The sequence below is a fragment of the Gymnoscopelus microlampas genome (assembly GCF_963454915.1).
Source record: "Gymnoscopelus microlampas genome assembly, chromosome: 24".
Classification (NCBI taxonomy): Eukaryota; Metazoa; Chordata; class Actinopteri; order Myctophiformes; family Myctophidae; genus Gymnoscopelus; species Gymnoscopelus microlampas.
The window spans coordinates 13558893-13586756 of NC_139961.1; the positions used below are offsets into that span (position 1 = coordinate 13558893).

Here is a 27864-nt window from a genome sequence, read left to right on the forward strand (position 1 = left end):
GCAAGCTCATAGCTATGAGCTTGCAGATCTGCTATTTTTGAATAGCCAAAGTATAAAATATGGTTAAAGTGGTTAAAATGATTGTGCCGCGCTGTGAGCTTGTATGGAAAAAAATGTTGAAAATCTTTGAAAAATATCGAAAATGTTTGGAAAATGTTGAATATATATATATTCTTATTTTACATAAATCTTCTCTTCTGGGGGTCCCTGGCACAAAACATTTTCAGATTGGGGTCCGCGGCCAAATATATATCAATCTGGGCCTGGGGGTCCTTGACATACACACACATTTGAGAACCACTGGTTAAGAGTGTCTGTTCTTTTTTAACAAGAGCTTGTGACTAAATATTAACTACATTAGATCCACTGGATCACAGGTTATTTTTTCCATTTCTTGAAAAGTAACTGTTTTGCCAATAAGTATAAAAGGGTTAAAGTGGTTAAAATGATTGTGACTATATATTAACTAACTTCCACCGCACCCCCCACCCCCCCAGGATCAACAGACATAATCAGCACAAACGCTTGCACAATCATGATGTGATTAATACTAGACAAAGGATATTCATTATTTGCTACGTATTCAAAAATATGAATATTGAACAGATGAACAGTTTTTCAAAGATAATGAAATAAGTTGAAGTTTATTGTCATAATACTTCATAACATTGTACATCATTAGCTGTTATCATGACATTCTTGTCCAACTCAACCTTACATAGTGAGTGATTACAGCAAGACAATATTTAATCAATACTGACATTTTCTACTGTCTTGACACTTCAAGGAAAAATACGTCCAATGAGTATAAAAAACAACAACATGGCAAGATAAATGTCTTATTGACTCTATGCATGCTTGATTCTTATGTGAACATATGAAACAAACAGAAAACATAATTTAGTTGTGGCTCTGAACAACATATCAACCATATTGGACATAAATGGATATATGGACCCTAACTCATTTACAGTATAATCCTCAGAGGGTACAAATGGAACCAAATGGATCCTAACCCATGTGTAACTGTGAGCATTGTACTATACAGCTGTGTTTCTCCCTCAGGACTACTTTATATCGTCGTACGATGGCACTATGTGTTGTGAGCTTGTAGATCAGATCTGGTGTGTGTGTGTGTGTGTGTGTGTGTGTGTGTGTGTGTGTGTGTGTGTGTGTGTGTGTGTGTGTGTGTGTGTGTGTGTGTGAGAAGGAGTGTCAGTGTTCCTCCAGGACCCAGGATGCTACTGAACCTCCTCTCTCTGACACACACACACACACACACACACACACACACACACACACACACACACACACACACACACACACACACACACACACACACACACACACACACACACACACACACACACACACACACACAGTGGAGTCACACCTAACCCTCCTCCTCCTCTTCCTGCTCCTCCTCCTCCTCTCTCTGACACAGAGACGCTGAGGAGCCAGTCTTATAGCAGCGGAACCCAGCATAGAGGGATTCAGTGAATTTGGTCTGGACGGTGTGTATGTGAGTCAGTGTGTCTGAGGACACCCTGTAGAAGGACAGGGTGCCAGCACGCCAGTCCACATACACTCCTACTCTGTTGGAGCCAGAGGGACGGACAGGGACGGCAGTGGCCTTGTCATTGTGCCACACAGTATACCTGTTAGCATCACCGTCACAGAACAGACACCAGGACTTGCCATTAGCTCCAAAACAACTGTCATCACCATCACCCTTTCTTTTGATTCTTCTGTATGTCACTGCTATGTAAACCTCTCCACTCCACTCTACCTCCCAGTAACATCGTCCAATCAGACTCTCTCTACACATCACCTGTTCCCAGTCTGTAAATCTGTCTGGGTGATCAGGATACTTCTGACGCTCTTCCACATATGTCACCTTCCTGTAGTTCTCAGACAGAGAGAGTCGTCTGTGTGCTGTGTTTGGATCCAGTGTGAGTTCACACACATCTGATGAGAGAACAAGATACAATACAACACCAGTTTACAAACAAATACAACTTAATGATGATTTATAAATATTATTATTAATAATAAATGAAAAGAAGATCATTCACAAACATTATGCCCTATTTTATATTTAAGCTATTCAAAAATAGCCGATCTACAAGCTCACAACGCGTCGCGATGCGACGCGTTGTGAGCTTGTAGGTCTGCTATTTTTTATTTATTTATCCTGTAAGCATTAGAAAAGCCTTCTGTAAATTGTCATCATTTTCCATATTGGATATACAGTAAATGTTACACTGTATAATTCTCAGTGTTTATACTAAGTATATTAATGGAACCAAATCATGCTAACCCATGTTTTACTCTGAGAGGGTACAAATGGACCCTAACTGAGCTTGTAGATCAGATTTTCAGCAAGTTACCTCACTGTGATTGTGTGTGTGCGTGCACACGCGTGTGCGTGCGTGCTCCTGTTCAGTGTTCTATCATAGTGGCACAAATGAGACCTAATGGACTGTGTGTGTGTGTGTGTGTGTGTGTGTGTGTGTGTGTGTGTGTGTGTGTGTGTGTGTGTGTGTGTGTGTGTGTGTGTGTGTGTGTGTGTGTGTGTGTGTGTGTGTGTGTGTGTGTGTGTGTGTGTGTGTGTGTGTGTGTGAGAAGGAGTGTCAGTGTTCCTCCTGGACCCCAGGATGCTACTGAACCTCCTCTCTCTGACACACACACACACACACACACACACACACACACACACACACACACACACACACACACACACACACACACACACACACACACACACACACACACACACACACACACACACACACACACACACACACACACACACTGAGGTAACTTGCTGAACATCTGATCTACAAGCTCACAACACATAGTGCCGTCGTACGACGATATAAAGTAGTCTTGAGGGAGAAACACAGCTGTATAGTACAATGCTCACAGTTACACATGGGTTAGGATCCATTTGGTTCCATTTCTACCCTCTGAGGATTATAAATGAGTTAGGGTCCATATATCCATTTATGGACCCTAACTAATGTATAACTCTGAAGAGGATACAAAATGGAACCAAATGGACTCGAGCTTAATTACTACTCTCAGAGGGTACAAATGGAAGCAAATCGATCCTAACACATTTGTAACTCTGAGAGAATACACATTGAACCGAATGGACCCTAACCCGTTTGTAACTGTCAGAGGGTAAAAATTGAACTGAATAGACCCTAAGAGGGTGCAAATGGAACCAAATGGACCCTAACCCATTTATAACTCTGAGTAGGTACAAATGGAACCAAATGGACCCTAACCCATTTATAACTCTGAGTAGGTACAAATGGAACCAAATGGACCCTAACCCATTTATCACTCTGAATCTCTGTGTGTGGATTTTGTGTGATTAATTCACATTCACTGACTGATGTTTATGTCATGAGTTCATCCACACAGAACATGAATATAACACAGCGATAAACATATATTTTTTCATCAACCTGTATGAATGACACATCAACACCATAGTTAGATGAGAAATAATCATGTCACATTTTTGTTTCGTTTTTTTGCGTCTCTCCCAGTGTGTAAGGACCTTGAGAGGGTACAAATGGAACCCGTATGCAGTTCAAACACAGTAAAAGTCTAATGGTTAATTTAATTCAAATGAGTGTACAAATGGAACCTAATAGACCCATCATGTCATGTGTAGTACACTTTTTGGAGTTAAATCAACAATGAGGATTTTACAATGTAGGCTGCAGAAAAGGGGAAAAAATAATGTTGAAAATACAAAAGTAAGACTGAGGCCTATGAACGAGTAACTTTTGGCAGGGAATAATATGTAACGTAATAATATTACTTTTTAAACAAGTAACGAGTAATAAGTAATAAATAACTGTTAGAGGACAGAGTACAGCAACTTGGGCCTGGTCTACAAGACACACTACACCACAAAGACACCCATGTACCTGTCAAAATAAAAAACACCAGAGGAAGCTCCACTAATCACGTCCAACCCAGATTTGTCTCTAACAAGGGGTTAAATTCGTTCTCCTGCTATGCCACAAAAATGTGGAATGCCCTACTAAAAGTCGTGAAGCAGTGTAAAACCCTACTCTCCTTCAAAAGCACTTACAGGTGGCTGCAATTCGAAACTGGCCCCTGTAAAAGTCAAAGCCTAGCCTCCCCCCCCCCCCTCAAACTGTTTATTTGATGTTTTGCATATGTCATTAAATGTCTCAATGAATTGAGTACAAAGGACCCCAATGGAAACAAGCCATAGGCTTTCTTGGGTTTAAAATCCTCTTAGCAGACCTTGTATCAAACTTTACTTTCTTGTGCTTTTATTCGCAAACTACTAATAAAGTATTCAATCAATCAATCAGCACTACCTTATTTTACACTTATGGCTATTCGTAAATAGCAGATCTACAAGCTGGATGCGATGAGTTGTGAGCTTGTAGATTGGCTATTGATTTTTTAAGTTTGACCTTTTTCTTGTATATAATTGCAGTACTTTCACTCCGCTAACTGCCCATGTATAACTCTGAGAGGGTACAGATGGAACCAAATGGTACTGACCCATGTATAACTCTGAGAGGGTACAGATGGAAATAAAAAATGGTACTAACCCATTTATAGATCTGAGAAGGCACAAATAGAATGTGGTGGACAGTAACTAAGTACTTGTAAGTACTTAATTGAGTACTGTACTAAAGAACACATTTTGAGAGTACTTTAATTTTTTTGTAAGACAAATGTTGTACTTTTGACTCCACTACATTTCTAAGAGTGGACCCAAACTTATACAAATACAGTAGGAATTAACTATTGAGCCATATTTGTATATTCTGATATATAATATCAGAATATCATTAATGATTGCTATAAAGTGTTTGTTCAGTTACAGGGGTCTCCCTGATTCTACAGCTCTTTGATGAACAGAAATTCTTTTTTTATGTAGGTGACAATATTTCAGCCAATCAGGACTACCCATTCATCAACTTTTATAGTGTTACAGTTCCAATTATGTCTTCTCATTTCTTTGTGTCATCACTACCAATTTCACTTGTTTAATCTGTATCCTGTCTGGGTTTTCTATCCTGATTTTGTTTCCTGACCTGAAAATTATTTTTCTGTTTAACAAGAGCTAGAGAGACATGGAGACTCCTGTTACTGAACAAACACTTTATAGAAATGCGTACTATCAGAATATAGAGCTATGTAACACTTATTTTAACCAAAGTAAAGCACTAACCCTACCTAACTTTGTACTGTTTTTTTACTTGAGTATTTCCAATTATCAATATGTTTACTTCTACTCCACTACATCTCAGAAGCAAATATTGTAATTTACTGCATTACAATTATTTGAAAACTTTAGTTACTAGTTACTTTGTAGATTTTGATTATTACAAAGTACATTACAAAACATACATTCACCACTCAAGGCCTATAGATCAAGGGTTCCCAAACTTTTCAGGCCGCAACCCCAAAGAATAATCATATTTGAACTGCAGGGACCCCCCACCCCGACAAGCACTTGGAATTGTAGAAATGACATTTAGTTTGACTCGGTTCCACAGATAAATATTGTGAAAATAGCCAAACTACAAGCTCACAACGCCTCGCACTGCGAGTACTGTTACTGTTGAGTGAGAAAACAATGTTGCACATTAAGCTAATCATCTGTGGACCACCCGAAATAATTTGCAGTTTGGGAACCACTGCTATAGAGCATAGCAGTTACAAGTTTTAATTTTGCCCCAAAATGATATGAATTTGGCCACGGACCCTCATCTAAAAAAAAAAATGTTCAAGGGACCCCCAGAAGCAAAGAATTGAGTTTGAAATGTTTGCTTTAAAAATATGTATATATATTCAAAGATTTGAACAAATTTAAAAAATAGCAGATCTACATAGCGCGGCACTCGGTGCCGCGCTATGAGCTTGTATATCTGCTATTTTTGAATAGCCAAAGTATAAAATATGGTTAAAGTGGTTAAAATGATTGGTTAAAATATTCACTTATTTTGCTGGGGACCCCTTGGTACCCCCCCAAGGACCCCCTGGGGGTCCCTGGAGCCCACTTTTAGAATCCATGTGCTATATACATATAGCTAAAATGACTCCGCTAAAATGACACAGATGCTTTCCCGGTTTTAATGAGAACTTCAACCATTTTCAACTTCATATAATTGGTCCTCACTAATGCTCATAATATGGTATCATTTTTGTCTAGTCTGTCTTTGTCTCAGAGGAGGGCTGTGGAAAGTTCAGAAACACGCCTACCATTGACATCATGGGGAATCCAAGCTAATAGAAACCGCAGGCTTTCTATTCCTGGAAAGTTAGCATGCTATAATGGAAGCAATTGTTCTCTTGTTAATACAAAATGTAATAAAAAAAACAAACATTGAAATTGATGTCCCTGGCAGGCAGGTTTCTGAACTGTCCACAGCCTTCCTGTGAGACACAGGCAGAGTAGAAAAACATGGTGACATGGTATCATGAGCATTAGTGAGGACCAATTAAGATAGGTTGAAAATGGGTGAAGTTGTCCTTTTTAAGTGTACCAATGGCTTTTTTATTTCTCTATATTCTCTGTACTTTCACTTTGCTACAACTCTAAAAAAAAAATATATGTTGATGCCACCACACTTTTACTCAAGTAAAATTGTGTATATATTTTGTTTTATATTGTTATTTTTACTAACTAAGGTAAAAAAAACAACAACATCAGAATACTGCCCATTTGTAACTCTTGAGCAGTGGTGTAAATTTACTCGAGTACTATACTCAAGTAATTTTTTGAAGTATCTGTATTTAACTTGACATAGTGCCATCACCACTTTTAAAGTAATATTTCCAAAATGTCTCGCTGAACATAATATGGTTTGTTCATAGCCATAGTTTGTAATGTAACATGGTTTGTTCATAGCCATAGTTTGTAGTGTGTGATTATCGTATGTTTAAATGTGAATATTTTAACAATATAGGCAATTAAAGAGTCATATCACTGCAATGCAATTCCCAAATTCCAATAAACTATCTTTACTATTGGAAGTGTACACATGACGATATAACTTCACACCAAGAGATCGATCAACAGTCAAAAAGCACACTAATCTATTCTACAGTGACACAAGATTGCGTTTACCAGCACACACACAGCTCACAGGGGCAAGCCATAATCATGTTATTGTCTGCCCCTACCTGTGTACAGTTCCCCAGTATATGTACTGTAAGCGGTAAGCACACATTCAACTAAAACAAATTAGTGCAGATTGAGCGATTTTATCTAAGTGCTCAGTTGCTCATTACACTGAGAAATTCATTAACCAATTGCTTATACATTTTAACAGGACAAGCAGGATTACATCATACAAAACAGCCACTTATAACCACCATAACCATAGACACAGACTCTCTTCACTACTCATATCCACCCATAATCATCTTGGGCATGGCGAGCCGCCATACGCTGCCTGGATACCAAACCAGAACGTTTTTCAGAGATGATTAATCTCAAGGGGACACATGCTGTGAGTGTCCTCCTGTCCTTGGTCGGGGATGAATGAGGTGGGGAAATTAAAATACCACAGATATAAATGTATCCACTATCTCAAAGTATTTATTAAGTGAGCTGCATAGGTTGATCTGTTACCCCTGGGGGCCCGGGCCGTCAGATTACATGGACCTTTATTTTATTAGAATTAGATGCACTTTGCGTGCTCCGCCTCACCCTAAAACCTCACACTTCACCCGTGCTCCGCCTAACCTTAAAACGAAATAAAGAGAACAGAAAAAAAGTAACAAAATCCGCCCAAAAAACACAAATCTTCAAGCGCGCACGGGCGCGCATGTGTGTAGGACCGAGGATAAGATATACTAAAGTATTTAACGCGGAAAAAAGAGCACGCTCTACATTTCTGCATTTTTTTTTCCTTCACGCCGTTTGGTGCCCCCCCCAAAGGTTGGTGCCCTGTGCTTCAGCACCTCAAGCCCGTTGGATAAGCCACCACTGCACACATGCACGCAAAAAAGATAAAAAAAAGCTTGCAGATAAAAAATGTTTGCCAAGCAACAACGTCCCATTATGCTCATTGGCATAATGGGACGCATGCTCATTGGCTCATAATGTTTAATCCTTAGATATCAACATTTGGTGTTGAATGACAAGGGATTTTTCAGTAATCAAGTGTATCGAATCTGTTCAATGAATGATTGACATTTGATGGGAGAACAAGATAGAATACAGCAACAGTTTACAAACAAATATAATGTATAAATAAATACTTTAGTATATCTTATCCTAGGTCCTACAACCCTACCCTACAATTCCTACTATCATACTATTCATTTACATTTCTGACTGGATATCACACTGGATGTGATAGCTGGATGTGTTTTGATTTAATGAAAAAAAAGTATATACACTTACTTGGTGGACACTTCTTCAAAACTCGTTTCAGCCAACACACTCCACCATGGTCAAAACTGGGGGTGAGGGAGAGACAAAGTCAGACCTGTAATTTCTCTTTGAAAATGACCGTCATAACCACTGTAGCCTCTGTCTAATCAAGTGACTGTTTCCAATGTCCAAAACACATTGATATCTCTTGACAAAACAATCAGGGGTGAAAGTGGGCCGGAACGGTCCGGAACGGCGTTCCGGTAAAAGATTCGGTCCCGGAACGCCGTTCCGTTAAGAAAAAGTCAAAGGCAGCTGTGAAAATCCCATATTAAATAACCTGCCAGGAGACCCATGGCCATGTTCAAGAATAAAACATAATCTACTAACGTCAGATTAACATACAGGGCGTCACAACCATTCATTAATGTGTGCGTACGACGGGACACTCTCACAGATCCGTGATTTCCCCTGACTTCTTTTTTTTTTCTCCCCCCGTTCCGCATAAACTGTTGCTTTCGCGTGAAGTTAAGTAGTTTCAACTAGGCTACCTGGGTACTTCTACTTCCAGTAGTATGATTTCAAAATAAAACGTGTGTTGAATTGTAACAAAACAAGGATAGAGTTTAAAAAAAACTCTTATTCTGAAATGCACATCGTTTTGAAAGGAAACCAGATTTATTTTCTGGAGGCCACTTGACAGCTTTCTGCTCACGGAACACAGCTCCACACTAACGTGCATCGTCAAAAAATGTAAACACGGACGTGGGTCATGGGACATTATGGAATATAAATACTTTGTGGCAAAAGTTCGACATATTTACAACCATGATCTCTGAAACCAAGACAATGTGGGGCTATGGAACAAAAGTGTGTTTTCTTTCATCTTTTCAGAAGGTGAGTAATTCATCTTATCTAATGCTGATAGTGGTGGAAAGTAACTAAGTACATGTACTCAAATACTGTACTTCAGTATAATTTTAAGGTAATTTTACTTGACTGGAGTATTTCCAATTTGCAATATTTTTATTTCTATTCCAATACATCTCATAGGCAAATATTATACTTTTACTCCACCTCAATTATTTGAAAACTTTAGTTTAATACTACTAGTTACTTTGTGGATTTTAATTATTATGACAAAACATACATAAACCGCTTCAGCCCCATTTAAACTTTGGCTTTTTGAAAATGTACATATTGTACAGTAGCCAGGGTTGAGCTGTAGGGGGTACGGGGGGGTACGGCGTACCCTTAGTTCTGAGACTGGGGGCTGGACTCGCGAGCACACACGTCAGCCGCCCGCGAGAAGTCAATCATTAACACAACAACGCACCTTCAGGGGCGAGCCGTTTTTAACACCTTAAACAATGGCCTCAACCTGGCTGCTTTGCATAACAAGAGCTGGTAGCCTACCAGACACTCACAAATGTATCCTTATCTAGCTCTGGTCCAAAGCGTTAGAAGGAGTTCTCCTTAACGCTATGGTACTTTAGATTCTTTCCCCTCGTACCGCGGTAGCGCAGCCTCTCGTCTGTAGTAAAATTTAAAAAAACGCTTTTGGTACTCACCAAAACAAAGACGGTTTAATGGAGTTGAAAGCCTATTCTATTAAGACGTGAGGTGGGGGCTCACAGTGTTCCCATTTAGTAAAGTAGGCTTTCAACTCCATAAAACCGTCTTTGTTTTGGTGAGTAGCAAAAGGGTATTTAAAAAAAAAAAATGTTTAACTTGTTTTAAAAAACACTGTTTTGAAAGCAATGTAAGTCTTAAAAAAAAGTAATTCAAGTAAAGACAAGTTGACTGATTATTTTAAGCACTTATGTGTGGGTGAATCTATGTAAAGGGCATTTATATAAAACTAAAAGGAAAATAAAATAATTAATTAATTGAAACAAAAATAAAAACAACAAATTAACAATGCAACAAAATAATAAGAAATATAAATACATTAATAATCACATGTTGAATACAGTATTTCAACAAGCACTGAGCTGAGTGGCTATGTGCACATGCTTGCGCGCGCACGTGACGTCATAAAATAGAGTACCCATAGTTCAAAAATCCACAGCTCACCACTGACAGTAGCTATGGTCAAGTTGGACAATATAGCTCTGTTTTCATCATGTGTATCAGGGGTGCAGCCATGGGTGGGCCCAGGGACAGGATTTATTTATGAGAACGAGAATTAAATAAAGTAACCCTAACCTAACCCTAACCCTAAACCTAAAACCGAAATAAAGTAAAGGAAAAAAAGTACCAAAACCCACCCAAACCCGCACATTTTTCGACCCGAAACCGCAAAAAAATCGCGCGCGCGCAAAGCGCGCGCGCACGGGACCCATGCACGCGCGCGCAGCGCGCGTGCATGGGTGTGCATTTCACCACTGAAAACAATATTATATATATCTGCGCGCCCGTCACGGCCAACGCTTCCTTTTTGCTTGATATTGTTTGATGGAGAGACAATACAATCATGATCCATATACCTAATGAAAAAAGACACTTCACAGTTAATAGAGAATTTAAAAGTTTAAGAGTCGGTTTAGAATTGACTGAGTACTGCTTAGTTAAACTGCTGGTGTCCATAAAACCTAACATTTCTTTTTGCACACTAGCGGTATGCAGAGTCTTTTTAAGTCAAGGTGCATAATAGCAGATACCGCATTGCACCTTGCATGATAGGACTTGCGCATAAGATGGTGGCGTTATCACATAAGACGTGGATTTAAGACGTGCGTAATAGGGCCCTGAGTGACATCAAGTGTCTGCATACCTGAGAGTTTCAAGGCTGCAGTTTTGATCCTTCTGTCTAGAAGACAGCTGCTGCACTTCACTGTCTCCTAGATGATTGTTGCTAAGGTCCAACACTTTCAAATGGGAGGGGTTGGAGATCAGAGCTGAGGCCAGAGAAGAACAGCCTTCCTCCGTGACCAGACAGCCTGACAACCTACACACACACACACACACACACACACACACACACACACACACACACACACACACACACACACACACACACACACACACACACACACACCTACTGTATGACTGTACACACAAACATAAGTATTTACATATACATGCATACACATAGCTACTCATATATACATATACAGTGCAGTTTACACATACTGTACATGTATGCATATACTATTTAAACAAATTATGAAATAACACATGACGTGAAGTTATTGTATACACTTGTACACTATGCGTGCGTGCGTGCGTGCACGTTCAAGTATAAGTGTAGCTGTACATCAGCAACAAATTCCTTGTGCTGCCAGTAAGTTAAGAAGGTACACAAGAATGTAGTGGAAAGGGGAAGAGAAGAACAGATACTTCTCAAATGTCACGTCAAATAAAAACTGGGAAATCTTTAGTGTGTGGCTTTGCTATTCACTGCCTCAAGGTACTATCATTGTTTTGCTTGCAAATGGAGTGAATGGAGCCTTAAAACTTGTCGGCAAGCTAGTCAATTAAATACAATTGATAGCCTGTAAACAGAACAACGTGATGTAGCAGAATGTCTATGAAATCAGTATCCCAACAACAATGTTTCTTTGTATTCATTCATTCATTCAGACAACCCTAAACTCTATAAATTGGGTTTGTGCAACTTTTTTAGACATCTATTTGCTATCTTAACTAGCAATAGACATAGAATAGCAATAGACAAGCAACTCTGTGCCAGTAGAGCTGATCCAAGCAGGCAGGTGACCTTTGATGCAAATTGCTGTTCTACTTGACCCCAGTAAATCAGTATGCTGGTGATTTGCAACTCTCCTACTACACTGACAAGGTTGAGTTGAAACAGTTGTGAGGGTAAACTCCCCATGTATTTAAACAAGGATTTAAATGTTCACTTCTGGAACATGGACCGGCATACTGACCTGAGAGTCTCCAGTATACAGTGCTTACTCGCCAGTCCAGCAGAGAGGAAGTCCAATCCTCTATCCTGTAGATCATTGTTGCTGAGGTCAATTTCTCTCAAACTAAAGCTGGAGCTGAGAACTGACGATAACTCCTTACAACATCTGTCTGAAAGGTTACAGCCACTCAGCCTGAAGAAAAAATAAATGATTATTGTATTATATTTTCTATTAAAATAAATAACATAATCTTGAATCTAACCAGTTATTATCAGTGCACCTACTGGGCTCTGTTGGAGGCTTTGACCACTGGCAACAGCCTCAGAAGACACTCCTCTGAAGCAGAGTATTTCTTCAGGTCAAACACGTCCAGTTCTTGTCCTGATGACAGCAAGATGAAGACCAGAGCTGACCACTGAGCAGGAGAGAGCTTGTCTGTGGAGAGACTTCCTGAACTCAGGGACTCTTGGATCTCCTCCACTAGAGAGTGGTCGTTCAGCTCATTCAGACAGTGGAACAGATTGATGCTTCTCTCTTGAGAGGGATTCTTCCTGATCTTCTCCTTGATGTACTCAATTGTCTTCTTATTGGCCTTAGACCCATTTCCTGTCTTCACATCAAGCAGTCGTCGTAAGAGAGTTTGATTGGTCTCCAATGAGAGGCCCAGCAGAAAACGGAGGAACAAGTCCAGGTGTCCTTTGGGACTATCTAAGGCCTTGTCTATAGCAGTCTGGTAGAAGTGATGTTCCTTGCCTCTAAGTAGCTTTGACAACTTGGAGGTTGACAGTACGTTGTCACCATTGTTGATGAATGACACAAAGGCATAAAGAGCAGCCAGAAACTCTTGAACACTCAGATGGACAAAGCAGAACGTCTGGTCCTCGTACAACCCATGCTCCTCTTTCAAGATCTGTGTGAAAACTCCTGAGCACACAGCGGCATCTCTGATATCAATGCCATACCTCTTCAGGTCTTCTTCAGTGAAGATCAGGTTGCCATTTTCAAGCTGGTCAAAAGCCAGTTTTCCCAGAGACAGGATCACATCACTATTCCGTGGATTCGGATCAGAACGGGTCTTAGTGCTGTCGGTATACTTTTTATCATTATCCTTGGACAGATTCACCGTGAAGTGGATGAACATCTGAGTCAGGGACTCTGGTGTTGCTCCTTTCTCGTCCTGTTCTCCTTTTCTTAACACATTCTCCAGAACGGCAGCAATGATGGAACAGAAGACTGGGATGTGACACAAGATGTGGAGGCTTTGTGATTTCTTGATTTGTGAGAAGATTGTTTTGGCCACATTCTTATCACTGAATCTCTTCATGAAATACTCTTCCTTCTGAGCATCAGTGAAGCCTCTCACCTCTGTCATCCTGTCAACATAATCAATAGGTATCTGATCGGCTGCTGCAGGTCGAGTGGTTACCCAGATGTGAGCAGAGGGTAGCAGGTCTCCCTTGATAAGGTTTGTCAGCAGCACGTCCAAGGAGGCTTGCGTTGCGACATCGGTCAAAATCTCGTTGTTCTCGAAGTCTAAAGGAAGCCGACTTTCATCTAATCCATCCAAGATGAACACAACTCCGGACCCGTCAGAGCTGCAGATTTCTGCTTCCTTAGTTACAGGAAAGTAATGATGAAGGAGCTCCAACATGCTGAAAACTGTGTCCTTCTTCCTATTCAGCTCTCGGAAAGTGAATGGAAACATGGAGAGGACATTCTGGTTGGCTTTGTCTTCTGTCCAGTCCAGAGCGTACTTATGTGCTAAGACTGTTTTACCGATGCCAGCCACTCCCTTCGTCATCACCGTTCTTATTGGGTCATCTTCTCCAGGTAATGTTTTAAACAGGTCCTCAAAGCTGATTATCTTTTCTGGTATTGCTGGTTGCATGGATGCTGGTTCAATCTGTCTGACCTCATGTTCTTTATTGACCTCGCCACTCCCACCCTCTGTGATGTAGATCTCTGAGAAAATGTCATTCAGAAGTGTTTTTTTCCCTTGTTTTGTGGACAAAACCCGAAACTTCTCCCTCAGATTAGACTTGAATCGTTGTTGAGCAGCAAGAGTTTCTAAAGGACCAAAGAGCAAAGGACATCAGAAAGGGCATGTTGTGGTAATTGTGGAACACAAATGAGAAGGGTTGGTGATTCTCAGGTTAACCATTAAACTCCACTTAGTTGACCATATTCATAAGGGCCTTGTATTTAGTTGACCGGATTACCAAGGGCTAAACTAAATATCTTCGCTGAAAATAGATACAAGCAGAATAACAGATACAAGCTCAACAAGTATCTCATCTTGTTGTGAGATACAAGCTCACAACGCATCATGTGGTGATGCTGCAACGCGTTGTGAGCTTGTAGATCAGTTATTTTCGCCAAATGTTCATCTCAGAAGAGGGTTCAATTGGTTAAAAGGGCCACTGAACAAAGGCTAGTGCTAGTAATAACAGAATTGATCCAAATTTAGATTGCCTTCACCCTCGCCCCCAGTCATCAAGACGACTACAGGATAAATATCCCTAAGCAATAACAAGTGACAATCTACAATCTTCCCAGAGTTTATTGTAGAGTTTTTCAAATGTATCATGTGTTGCCATCATTTGGTGATATTGTGATGATGAAGCTGTAAATAAAGACTTTCTTACTGCTCTCAGCAGGCTTGTTAGCTGAGGCTTCAGATGGACGTTCAGATCCTGCAAAAGGAGAAGAGGATAATGAAGTGGACTCAGTGAGTGGACATGACATTCATGAAATGGGACTCTTGTCATTATGACATTATGACATTCATATCTTTACAATAGAAAATAACACATTAGCCTGGTAGACAATATTCCGCCTGTGGAGCTGACACAAAAATAAATAAGTAATGTATTGCTAAATCTGATCTTACCCATGCTCTCCAACAGGTGGCGTTCGTGTTGTTTGAGGGCATCGTAAAATGCTGCTTTGATGTTTACACCCCCTTCATCTGGCATCAAACTATACAGTAGCCTCATTTGGTCCATGCTTGTCTCCTGGGCTTGAATCTTGGCACGGAACTCATGATGGACCATTGTTCCTAGACTATCTACTATAGGCATGACTGTGTTAACCTTTTGAATCAACTGTGCCCTGTTCTGCGTCACAAAAGTTGCTATTTGCAAGAAGAAGGGGGAAAAAAGAATGGTTGAGAAATGCTTCACATACCGTAGCAGTATGTCATTATGAAATGGGACTCTTGTCATTATCTAGGGAGAATAACTTTCATGGCTTATCAGTAGGCTATAAATACCAAATTATCCTGGTAACAAATATTTTATGTACCTTTGTCTGTGGAGCTGTTGACAGAACCACCAATGTGAACAGAGATGGTAGGATTGTCAGCCGAGCCTTCTGGTGGAAATTCAGATCCTACATAAGGGGAAGAGGATAATGTGAGGGAAGTGGGCTCTGTGAGGGAGCATGACATTCATGCAGTAGAACTATTGGCCTCAATTCACTAAGCTGGTCGTAAATAAGGTGTAAATAAAGTTCCTAAAGGAGGGTGTATTTTCTTTAAGTTAAAACTGACGTGCAATCCACAAATTCGCAATTCTGAAACAGATCCCAGTTGTATGTCATGATGAATCCGGACGGCTGCCAGCTGGTCGTAAAATCTCAATCGCGTTCCTGATAAGGTAATTTGCATTGTTCCACTCCCCTTTTCGCACCATAAAAGGCAACAGGAAATGAAATATCCAACTTCAACTTCTACGTGCTGAACAGTGTTGCCATATCTGCTTATTATAAGCGATTTTGGGCTTATTGTTCTGTGAAGTTGCTTTAGTCCAGGCGTTTCGGGCCATATTTTGATGGAATCGTGCACTTTACGATAAAAGCATGAAATTTGGCACACAGTTAGAGCATGCCATAAGGAACATTTTTGGCTATAGGGCCATCGCAGATTTGTCCTGTGGTAACCATGGCAGCCATTTTCCAAAATGGCCTCCGTCTGCTGTTATTTTACCAATAACTCAGGTGCTAGACCACCTAGGATCTTGATTCTGGTGACTAATCCTACATTTTCAAGTATGAGGAATACACTGGTACTATTTAGAATTGTCCTGTGGTAACCATGGCAGCCATTTTTCAAAATGGCCGCCACCTGCTGTCATTTTACCAATAACTCAGGTGCTAGACCACCTAGGATCTAGATTCTGGTGACTAATCCTACATTTTCAAGGATGAGGAATACACTGGTACTATTCATAACATGCTAGTAACTACCTAACTAACTACAGTACATGAGGAGGCTGATACTCGCGTCATATTACACCTAGAAGATGCTATGAAGGAAGGGTATAGCAAGGTGACAATACGCACAGTAGACACGGATGTGCTGGTCCTGGCAGTAACGTCAGCCCAACACCTCCACTTGACTGAGCTGTGGGTTGCTTTTGGAACTGGGAAAAGTTCCTTAGCTGCTACCCCAGACAAAATAGATGACTGGATGGAGCCTCTGGAGCGTTTTGTGGTATTGCTCTATGACCACACAAGCGGCCAGGCATCAGTGAATCAGGCACGGAAGCAGCTATTCACCCAGAAGGGTAGAACAATTGATGGACTCCCCCCAACACGAGCTGCACTGATTCAACATACAAAGAGGGCAGCCTACCAAGCTGGACACTGCTGGGGACAGGTGATGGTTGCAGCCCCTGAACTCCCATCCCCAGGTGAATGGGGGTGGAAGAGGAAGGAGACAGGTGAATACAAATAATTGAATCTACTTCTTTACACTTGTAAACCTGTGATCTGACAATAAAGCTGTTCTAATTTTGACAGGAGGATGGGAAGTGCACTGGACCACACAGAAGCGAGCCTGGCCTGTCGAGAACTCCTCCGCTGTGGTTGCAAAAAGGGATGCAGTGAACAATGCAGATGTGTTAAGGCAGCACTTCAGTGTACTGCCCTTTGCTACTGTGGTGGACTGTGCAACTAACATTGTGTAGATTATCTGGCTTTATTGAATAGACCCATTAACAGACGACGTCACACTGATAAGAACCAGTCTGCGCGGAACCAGCACGCGCAATGAAACCCATTCTATCAAGTCTCGCTAGGACGCGCCTCACTAGCCAACACACAAGAGGGGGTTGGGGTGTGCTGAAATCAGCGCACCCCAAAACAACAGGTTGAGAATTTATTGCGTGAAACAATCACCTGTGCGTCCAGTCTCAATGTTGGTAAACAAATAATTGGTCTATATGCCATGCTATGACTCATGAGTACTCTGCCTTTGTTGTGTCTTATAGTCCATTGAAAATAATTATGCAATACTACTACTAATAAAAGAAACATTCTTGACTCTCATGTGTCAGTTTGAAAACATGTACTGTACTACACCATTACATATTTTGATGGGTTTACTATTATTTAATTAACTGAATGCCAGATATATGTAGTTAGGTAGTAGCATGTTGTAAATAGTACCACTGTATTCCTCATCTTTGAAAATGTAGGATTAGTCACCATAATCAAGATCCTAGGTGGTCTAGCACCTGAGTTATTGGTAAAATGACAGCAGGTGGCGGCCATTTTGGAAAATGGCTGCCATGGTTACCACAGGATAAATCTAAATAGTACCACTGTATTCCTCATCCTTGAAAATGTAGGATTAGTCACCAGAATCAAGATCCTAGGTGGTCTAGAACCTGAGTTATTGGTAAAATAACAGCAGGTGGTGGCCATTTTGGAAAATGGCTGCCATGGTTACCACAGGAAAAATCTGCGATGGCCCTATAGCCAAAAATGTTCCTTATGGCATGCTCTAACTGTGTGCCAAATTTCATGCTTTTATCGTAAAGTGCACGATTCCATCAAAATATTGCCCGAAACGCCTGGGCTACTTGTAAATATTGGTAGTTGCGGGTTGCTGTTTTTTGGGCTTGTTTCTAAAGCATAGTTGCTTATTTGGGCTTGCTTCACAATTTTTGTATTATTCTAACCGGTGGTTTTCAAATATTTTCATGTCATGGACCCCCAAATTAATATGTAGGCTAATTTGTCCCTATAACCCCAATCTGAAAATCTTTTGTGCCAGCTGGAGCCCCGTACCAGATTTGTGTTAGAATGCTTAAAAAATCTTCCAAATATTCCACTTTTTAAAAAAAAATAGCAGATCTACAAGCTCACAACACGTCACACCGCGAAGCGTTGTGAGCTTGTAGATCCGCTATTTTCAATTTGCTTGTAGAATGGCTTGTAGATCAGCTATTTTCAATGTATACAGTATATAGGTTTAATTAAAGTGCTCATAATGGCCTAGTGCCATAGTTGCATGAGCTGGAGGAGCTGCAGGTACAACTTAAGGACCTGCATAATGCAATCATCAGTGTTAAAGGTAGGGTAAGTGATATCTTTTGGTTAAAACAAAAAGTATTTTGTTAGAAGGTTAAAACACTACAGTATATTCTGATAGTAATCATTGATATAGAGTGTTTGTTCAGTAACAGGAGTCTCCCTGTCTCTCCAGCTCTTTAATAAACAGAAAATACATGTTCCGGTAGGTGTCAAAATCTCAGCCAATCAGGAGAAAGTACCAATTTTTAAGCTTCATTTGTATAGTGTTCCAGTTTTGCCTGCTCATTTCTTAGTGTCATCACTTCCAATTTCACTTGTTTAACACTTGCGTGACTAAGCAATCAATTGGACCGATTTTGAGAATTGAAAGTGGCTTAACTTCTCTCAGGAAGCTCTGAGAAAGTTCCCCTTTCATGACTTTTCCTAAATATATGTTTCAAACCATCTCCGTTTTTTTTTTATTTTTTTTTACTCATTATAAATATGAAATACATACCATGTATCCCATCCCAGCCGTTTTATTTCGGCTAAATTGATCGCTCTCCCCCTCTCTCCCCCAGGGTAGAGCACTTTACACCTCGAGACCCCCCACAGAGCGGCCCGCAGCGCACCAGAGAACTGATGCGCTGCGAGTCTATGTTGCCATGTCTGCTTATTATAAGCGATTTTGGGCTTGTTTTTCACGTCTTTCTATTATTATTATTATTACCCTTATTATTATTATTACCCATATAATTACATTATAATGGCAATAATGTTCTACTCCTCTACACCTCAGAGGCAAATCTTGTACTTTTACTCCACTACAATTATTTGAAAACTTTAGTTACTATACTCTTTTTCGAATTCAGTCATTGTAAAGTCACTTTATAAACAAGGTCGGCTATAGTAACTTTAGTTACTAGTTAGTTTGCAGATATAAATAAAATATATAAAGCAGTCAATAATAAAACCAATCACATCACTTTATAAACAAGCACTGAAAATAACGAATAAAAAAACGATTAATGTACTTTATTTAATAAGACAAAAAAAACTGAAAAACAGTACACGGAAGTAAAAATTAGATCCCCGCATACACAAGTCATGATGACATATAGGAGACAGACAGAAATACACACTAGCCTACTGCTTCATGTCTCACTGTTTTCTCAGGGCACAACGTATGCATAACATTTTCATAGACCTGCCTGCTTATTTCTCTCTCAAAATTTGGCAACCCATTCACTGCAGCGTAGTAGATCGTGCTGTTTTAAAATGCTGTGCCAACAGATCTGAGCTACAAGCAGATGGCTCGTCAGGCAGCGACTGTTTTATGTTTGTAGATCAGATATTTAGCGCAGGAGTAGAGCAGGAATGAGCATATTTGTGGAACATAGCGATGTGTTCACTTGTTACGCTGAGAGGAGAGGAACAGAGAGGGACAGAGAGGAGACGTTTCTGTCAGCGTGGACAGCTGATAGAATGAGAGCTTTACGCTCAGACAATTATGTGAATATTATATAATATAATATTGGTTTGTCAAGAGATATCCATGTGTTTTGGACAATGGAGATAGTCACGTAATTAGACCGTGGCTTCAGCGTTCATATAGGCTCCATGTTTCCCTCAAGAGTTTAATGTGACGCTACAGATTGCACTGTTTTATACGCTTTTTTATAAACATTTTGTAGAATCTGCAGTTACCATGACTACTAAATTATTATTTTATAATGTTTCTGCCTGCAACAACATGTGAGTGAGTGAGATAACTGACTGAGCAGAGTGGAGTTGAATGGCTATTTAAAAGACAATGGAACCCCCCACTGGGTGGTGAGAAGGTGTCAGTCAGTCTGGTGCAAAGAGGTGAGACAGTAACCAATCGTAGAGCTTGATTTCTAGATCAAATTGATCGTTTAGCAGGCTGTGTGTAGGATAATGAAACCCCAGTCATTCCAGTGTTAATCTATATCCTGATTGAGTTCTCTATCCTGATTGGATACAATTGGAATGAAACTGAAACGAAAATGCATTTTCTGTTTTATAAAGAGGTGGAGAGACAAGGAGACTCCTGTTACTGAACAAACACTCTATAGCAATGAGTACTATCAGAATATAGAGATATTTAACACTTATTTTAACCAAAGAAAATCACTTACCCTACCTTTAACTGTTAATACAACTCTGAGTGTAAAAATGATCCCATTCAATGTTACAAACTCTCAGAGAGATAGAGTAAATGCAATAAGTACAGCTTGACTAACACACATTATTGTAAAAGCAGAGAAGGCTTTAAAACAGACTTTGAACAGGAGATAAACACATTGATATGAAGTCTTTCTGATAATGTGTCGTAATAATGTCACTAGAAATTAACATTCTTTAAACATAGTATAGCCTAATTCATCATTTTCTTTCCTTCTACCTATCTATCTGTCTATTTTCAAATGTCATTGTTACCTGGACAGTCCTCATCTGACTTTTCAGGAAGTTGAAGTTGCTCCATTGTGTTCAGGATCTCCACTGAGGACAACACAGCTCCTTCCATGTCTTCACCCTGTCATCCATTGATTCACATTTACATTTACTTCATTGATCTCTTAGTCATAATATAAAAGGTAAATAAATCTGACAGGATAAAAAGCTCCTGATTATGAAAACATAGGCTACAAACAGTCACTCACTGTCTCCATTGGGATGGTGTTTATTGTCAGAGATCAGGTGGTGTTGTTTTCCAATACTTCCACTAGATGGTGCACATCGACTACATTGAATAAGAAAGATACAGATGGTGACAGATAAAACAGAGTTATTTTTTAAGTAGAGTTGAAATATGGATTGTGGGGGAGCAAGGAGGTTGTGTGATTCGGTCCGTATTCTGAAGCACTTCATATTTATATTTCAAGCTTGTCCAAAACGTAATTAAATGGTAGAGTGAGACCCTCTCATCACTTCATATTTATATTTCATGATTGTTCAAACCATCATCAAATGGTAGAGTGAGACCCTCTCATCACTTCATTTATATTTCATGATTGTTCAAACCATCATCAAATGGTAGAGTGAGACACTTCATATTTCAGGATCGCTCAAACAGTCATCAAACACTTTATTGAGACCCCCATCTAGTGGTTGTTACTAAATGGGACTGGGTCTCACATAGGTTATTTAAGGGATAGCCTACATACATACTGTCTGTGCATGTGTATGGAGGCAACATCTAAAGGACTGTGTGCGTGTGCGTGCATGATGACTTTCAGGCCGTTACATTTACACAAAGGCAAATATTGTAGTTTTGACTTCACTACATTTCTAGGAAGTAGGGGTACATTATTAATTAACCACATAAGCCCCATTTCAAATTGAGTGAAAATAACAGATCTAAAAGCTCACTCACAAATCAGGATGTGAGGCGTTGTGAGCTTGTAGATCTGCTATTTCACTATTAATGATAGGCTTGTTGAACATTTATGAAAAATCTTTGAATTGTTTTGGAAAACGTCTAAATTCCACCAGGAGCGCTGTGTTGTGTCACCGTCATCGACGTTGTCAACTTGATGTTCCACTTCCACCTGCTCCAGAACGTTTTTCAGAAGAGGCACAATATTTATGGATTTATGGATACGCAGCTACAGCTTCATTTGTCCACATGCTAGTCGTTTTAATAAATGTATCTTTTTAAGTATACACTTAACCCTCTAAGACCCAGAGATGCTTCAGAGCAACAATTATATTTTATAAAGAAAGGAGTTTAAATAATTTGTTTTTCTGTTATTTTTTCACCTCTAAATCCTCATTGGGTCCTATTGTTTAGTCTTACAATGCCATTGGCCAGGATATTTGCATATAAATACCCCCCACAGAGGCAGGAATCATCACAACTTGAAAAATCTCTGCTGGAACAGATCTCTTTTTTCTCTGGAAGATATTCCTCACAAAAACGTAAGTAATATGCCTGTAATCATTTTTTGGGTGAACATTACAATGTCTAGAACATGTATATATGTTATTATTGTGAAATATATGTCCCAAATTGAAATTAGAGCATGATTCATACTTGTTGCTTTTGGTCAACGTTGGGCCCTTGGGGTTGCAAAAAATACAAGGGTTCACCTGCTACTGTTCAGCCTTATATATAGTTTTCACAATAGATTTAAACAGTTATATGTGTATTTACATTACTATATAATATTTATATATATATATATATATATATATATATATATATATATATATATATATATATATATATATATATATATATATATATATATATATATATATATATATATATATATATATATATATATGATAATTGAGCTGTAAGCCTCAGAAAATGTCCACCCAAAGTTTCTCTTTCCCCCTAAACAATACATATTCAACCAATATTATTCCCTTGTTAATTCTCAGTAAGTTTAATTTTCTTTCAATACTACAAGGACAGTGGGACCAATGTGGTAATTCTTGGGGTGTTGTGGGGGTTGTTCATTATTCATTCGAGGGGTGGTGGGTACTTAGGGGCTTGTAATGATGATGACCACTTAGTGGCGATCAACATCAAACAATAGGTTGCCAGACAGTATTGTATGACTTGTGAAATGTTGTCCTGCAGTGAGCAGTGATGTGTAAGAACTTAGCATTACTAATGTACTAATGGTATGTCTTTATTTCATTTCAGAATGCCACAAAGACGGAAAGAGCCTCGCTTCTTAGCAAGGGATGTTCTGGATGCCGTGTTCAACGGAGAGAGTGATGTTGACATAGACATCAATGAGACTGATGAAGAGTCAGATGAAGAGGACTGTGGCTTGGGGTCCAAAGAAAACGAACCATCCGAACCACCCAGTGAACCCACTGACCGCCCAGCAGACATTCAGCTGCCCCAACTGACCAAACCCACTCATCGCCGTGATTCAAGATATCAGTGGCTGAAGAAGGACTTCATCAGCCCTAATACAGACTTTTCTGGCCCACCTCTGACCTCTGAAGATGTGAGTTCTATCCAAACACCACTGCAGTACTTCCGCCAGTTTGTGTCCAAAGACATGATTGACTCTCTCACAACGAACACAAACATTTACAGCCTTCAAACAAAAGGAACATCAGTCAACACAAGTCCAAAAGAAATTGAGCAAATGTTTGGGATGTATTTGAGAATGGGCCTTTCTCAAATGAATGGATGCCGGATGTACTGGGAAGCAGACACACGAAACGCGTCTGTAGCTGATGTGATGCCACGCAACCGATTTCAGTCTTTGTTGACCTCGTTACATCTGGTTGACAACTTGACCGTGCCAGAGAAGGACAAGAAGGACAAACTCTGGAAACAGTTTGCATCCTTTTATCAATGCAAATCAGTGAGTTGGCCAGGCAGTATTGTGTGATCACTGACAATGGTTTAGGCTTTTAGGTTTCTTTACTACATATATTGTACTGATTTTCATTTTGTTCTTTTAATAAAATTGATTTAAGAATATGGCTTACTGGTGTTATTATTCATAATGTATACTGTTCTGAGGCCAAATATTATTCATAATTGATCTGAGGCCAAATAATAAACCATATAAATGAATCATTAAGTTGTTTTAGTGAAGTAATTACACATTTGCCATGTTATCCATAAAAATGGCCTATAGGAAATTTTGCTACCTGATGAACCCAACGTTGCTAAATGTCAACATTTGCATAAAAGCTTACCAAAACATTTTTTTTTTAAAAACATTATATTTTCCTCTTCAAAATACTCCTACAAGACCATCTGAAAGGTTTAATTTTTTTTTTTGCAAGTACAAATATATCTGGGTCTTAGAGGGTTAAAGGACCACTTCACCTATTTCAACCCATCTTCATATAATTGGTCCTAATGCTCATTATATGATGTCTCAGAGGAGGGCTGGGCTGTGGACAGTACCGAAACCCCACCTACCAGTGACAAGTTTTGGTCAATAAAAACAATATTTCAAAATGTTTATTTGTATTAATGTGAGAACAATGGTTTCTATTATAGCATTCTAACCTTTCAGAATTAGAAAGCCTGCAGTTTCCTATTGCTTGGATTCCCCATCAATGATATCACTGGTAGGCGGGTTTCTGAACTGTCCACAGCCCTCCTCTGAGACACAGACAGAGTAGACAAAAATGGTACCATATTATGGTACCGGGGGCTGTGGACAGTCTACTCAACACGCCTACATCTCAGAGGCAAATATTGTACTTTTATTCAAAAACATCCATTAAACATTTAAATCCTGTTTTAAACTTTGGCCATTTGGAAAATAGCCAATCTACAGTGCGATGAGTTCTGAGCTTGTAGATATGCTATTTTTGAAAAGGTTTTGACAAATGTGAATACTTTAACTTTGGTACTTCCACACTTTTCCCTACACAAGGACACTTTCTGGCACCAGTGAGTGCTTGGACTTACATGCAAGTACACACTCATCAGGTCATGCATCACTACACAATTTACACAACATGTCGTGGTTTCACAAAGCTTAGCTGACATTATTGTTTATACATTAGTGGCTCCAAGTTTATCTCCTCAGCTGGTTGGAAGTTCTTGTCACCTTCCTTCAGAATATGGCTTAGTCAGGTGCTACCATGGTAACCAAGGTTGCTTCGACTTCTACACTGAAAACAATTCCTCCTATCTACATTGTTTTACATACCGAGAACAGATGTCAGGCAGAAACAAGTTACAACAGCTACAGCAGTAAACTCATCAAACACAGAGAGACCTGCAGGCTGCCTAATACTATTGTGACATTTGATTTTGTTGTTTGACATTCTTATTAAAAACTCCCTTGAACAGAGAAGCATTCTGGGTCAAACTGACATGCATATGACTTTTGAAAGGTTTCATAGGCCATATGAAAGAAAATCATAAAGGATGCAATAACTAAATTCTCCATAACTATTGATTAGATATTGATTAGATTCCAGACCTATCAGGCAACATGCATTGCAGCGCTGTATTTTACATGGGCTACACCCAGCTGGATCCAGGGGGTTCCCCAGCTAAATTAGTTACAGCATCGGCTATTTGAAAATAGCCCATCTACAAGCTCACAATGTGTCACGATGTGACGCGTTATAAGCTTGTACTGTAGATCTGCTATTTTCAAAACATTTTGACACTTTTTGGAAAATTGTGAATCTTTTAGAAAAAATGTAACAACACAAATCTTGTATTGGGGTCTCTGGACAATGAGCCTAACAGTGACATTGAAGAGGAGGAACATGAAGGAAATGGAGAGCCAAGGGTCAGCCACATGCACACCTTCCACAGCGAGTGAAAGTGAAGCGGAGGAGACTGTTCCAGAAGGGATACAAGAGAGACCTTGTCTAACCCCTGACACTAATGAACACACACCCAGAAGGTCCATTAGAGATAGTAGGCCAGCAACACGTTTGACTTACAGTACTCTAGGCCAGCCTTCAGTTCAGGGACCCCCATCACCAGATTGGAGAATGCAAGTATACCCTCTGACACATTAACCAGTGCCGACTCCCAACGCCTTATTCCATCCCATCACCATATTGGCCATCCCCTTAACCCTGTGCAGTATTCCAGAACATGCCAACCTTTTCTTATAGGGTTAATACAATGCACGTAAAGTTGTGTTCTTTTGGGTCATGTGAAGTATTAGATGAATGGTTGTAGATTGTTGGTTGAATGGTTGTCAGGAGCCATTTTATTTTTTGTTGGGGAGTGTGTGACACCTACAATGTGTATGTGCACAATTGTGATATGTTATGTATTTTATTTTGTGTATTTGCATTGTGGGAGGCCAAATTCAGATGTGTTTTGTGTTCAAACTATAGTAATAGTAGTTACTTAGTCACGCCACCAGGGGTAATACCGCCTATGGGTGAGCATGGGCCTATGAGGCTTCAGTTCTTTAGACAGATGCAGCCTGCTTTGAAGAACATAATGTCTCCTGTCTATATTTCTCCTGTACAAAACAGGTTAGTAATGTGTGCAAAAGTATCATAACTTATTTCAAAGGACTCACAAGCCTTTCTTAGTTTGTTTGGTGATACAGAAACATTGTTGTTGTGTTTATTTTCTGTGTAAGCTCCCTGACATATGTGCCTTAACACTACTGTTTAGCATTGGGTTTGGTGTAATATTGTATAAGTGTTTATTGTAGGTTTGGTGATATTTTGTTTACAAGTATTTTTGATTGAGTAATATTTGGTATAAAACGTTATGCATGCAGTAAAACTGTAAAAGATAAAACAAAATAAGGTTTAAAAACAGTATTACTAACTGGTAAAGCAAGTGACTGGTTAAAGCAGTATTAAGGCGAATGTGAGTTTTGGAGCACATAAAGATGTATTTTCTCCACAGTATTATTGGTGAAATGTGACAACAGAAAACAGACCAATGTGTAGTAGGCTATGTAAATGTGAATACAATATCCAATGTGGGCCAGCCCAGCAATGCTGCAACAAAAGACAAAATCGCATTGCCTTTTGAATAATCATCTATGGAAAGCGAGCGCAGTTTCATCCTTTCTAACACAATCCCTGAGTACAGCAGAGAGGGACGGATTAATTTGCTGGACTCCAGGTGTGAACTCAAACTGTCTACACTGTCTGTGAAGAGTGCTGTGGAAAGTTGCACAATGATTCACTTAATTGTCTTGAGTTAACTGTAGCAATCATCTCTCGTCACCTCTAGCCTTGTGGAGTGTGTTTACATTTAGATGTTATTCAAAAAAGGTGCAAAGGTTCCCAATTATTAATCATTTACCTGTGAATTCCCTGGGAGAACCAGCTGTGAGAACCAATGCATAATGAACCCTCTGGTTTCTTGATAATTTAGTCATTATCAGGATAGTCCTCACAGCATTATCAAATTATACGTTATATTATATTATAATATAAATATGAGCGGGATGGGAAGGGGGTGAAAATCCACTCCCGTGTCATCCTCTAGCACAGACACATAGAGCATAATGCAAGACTGAAGTGGAAAAATATTGCCACTGTTTTGGCCTTGAGGATTTTCTCATATAACGTGTTAATCTTGACTGTAAATATTAAATCTATATTTTAAAAGAACAGTTATCTTATAGGTATTTCTACAGTCATATTATTTAAAGCCACATCAATTACTCATCAAACGTTTGGAATATTTCCTGCAAGGATCCAGGTTAATTCATATCCAGATAAAGTCAGAGACATTTTACCTTCATCTGCAGAGGAGACGTACAAAGAAAAAATGCTGCTATAAGCTGATCCACCTTCAACTATCCAGAGTGTCTGAGTTCATCTGAGGGTGTAACTTCCTCAAAT

General features: G+C 39.5%; 1 protein-coding gene across 1 annotated transcript; it reads right to left on the reverse strand.

Annotated features, from left to right (window-relative positions):
- Window positions 1-625: 625 nt before the first annotated feature.
- Window positions 626-27824, reverse strand: LOC311040415 (protein NLRC3-like). The gene is made up of 11 exons (XM_084050695.1): window positions 27759-27824; window positions 21246-21325; window positions 21022-21118; window positions 15568-15654; window positions 15155-15397; window positions 14910-14957; window positions 12549-14331; window positions 12286-12456; window positions 11169-11342; window positions 8423-8478; window positions 626-1968 (listed from the first exon to the last, which is right to left on the reverse strand). The coding sequence occupies exons 2-11, from the start codon at window positions 21252-21254 to the stop codon at window positions 1394-1396; spliced, it is 3243 nt and encodes a 1080-aa protein (XP_083906821.1). The 5' UTR covers window positions 21255-21325; window positions 27759-27824; the 3' UTR covers window positions 626-1393.
- Window positions 27825-27864: the final 40 nt, after the last annotated feature.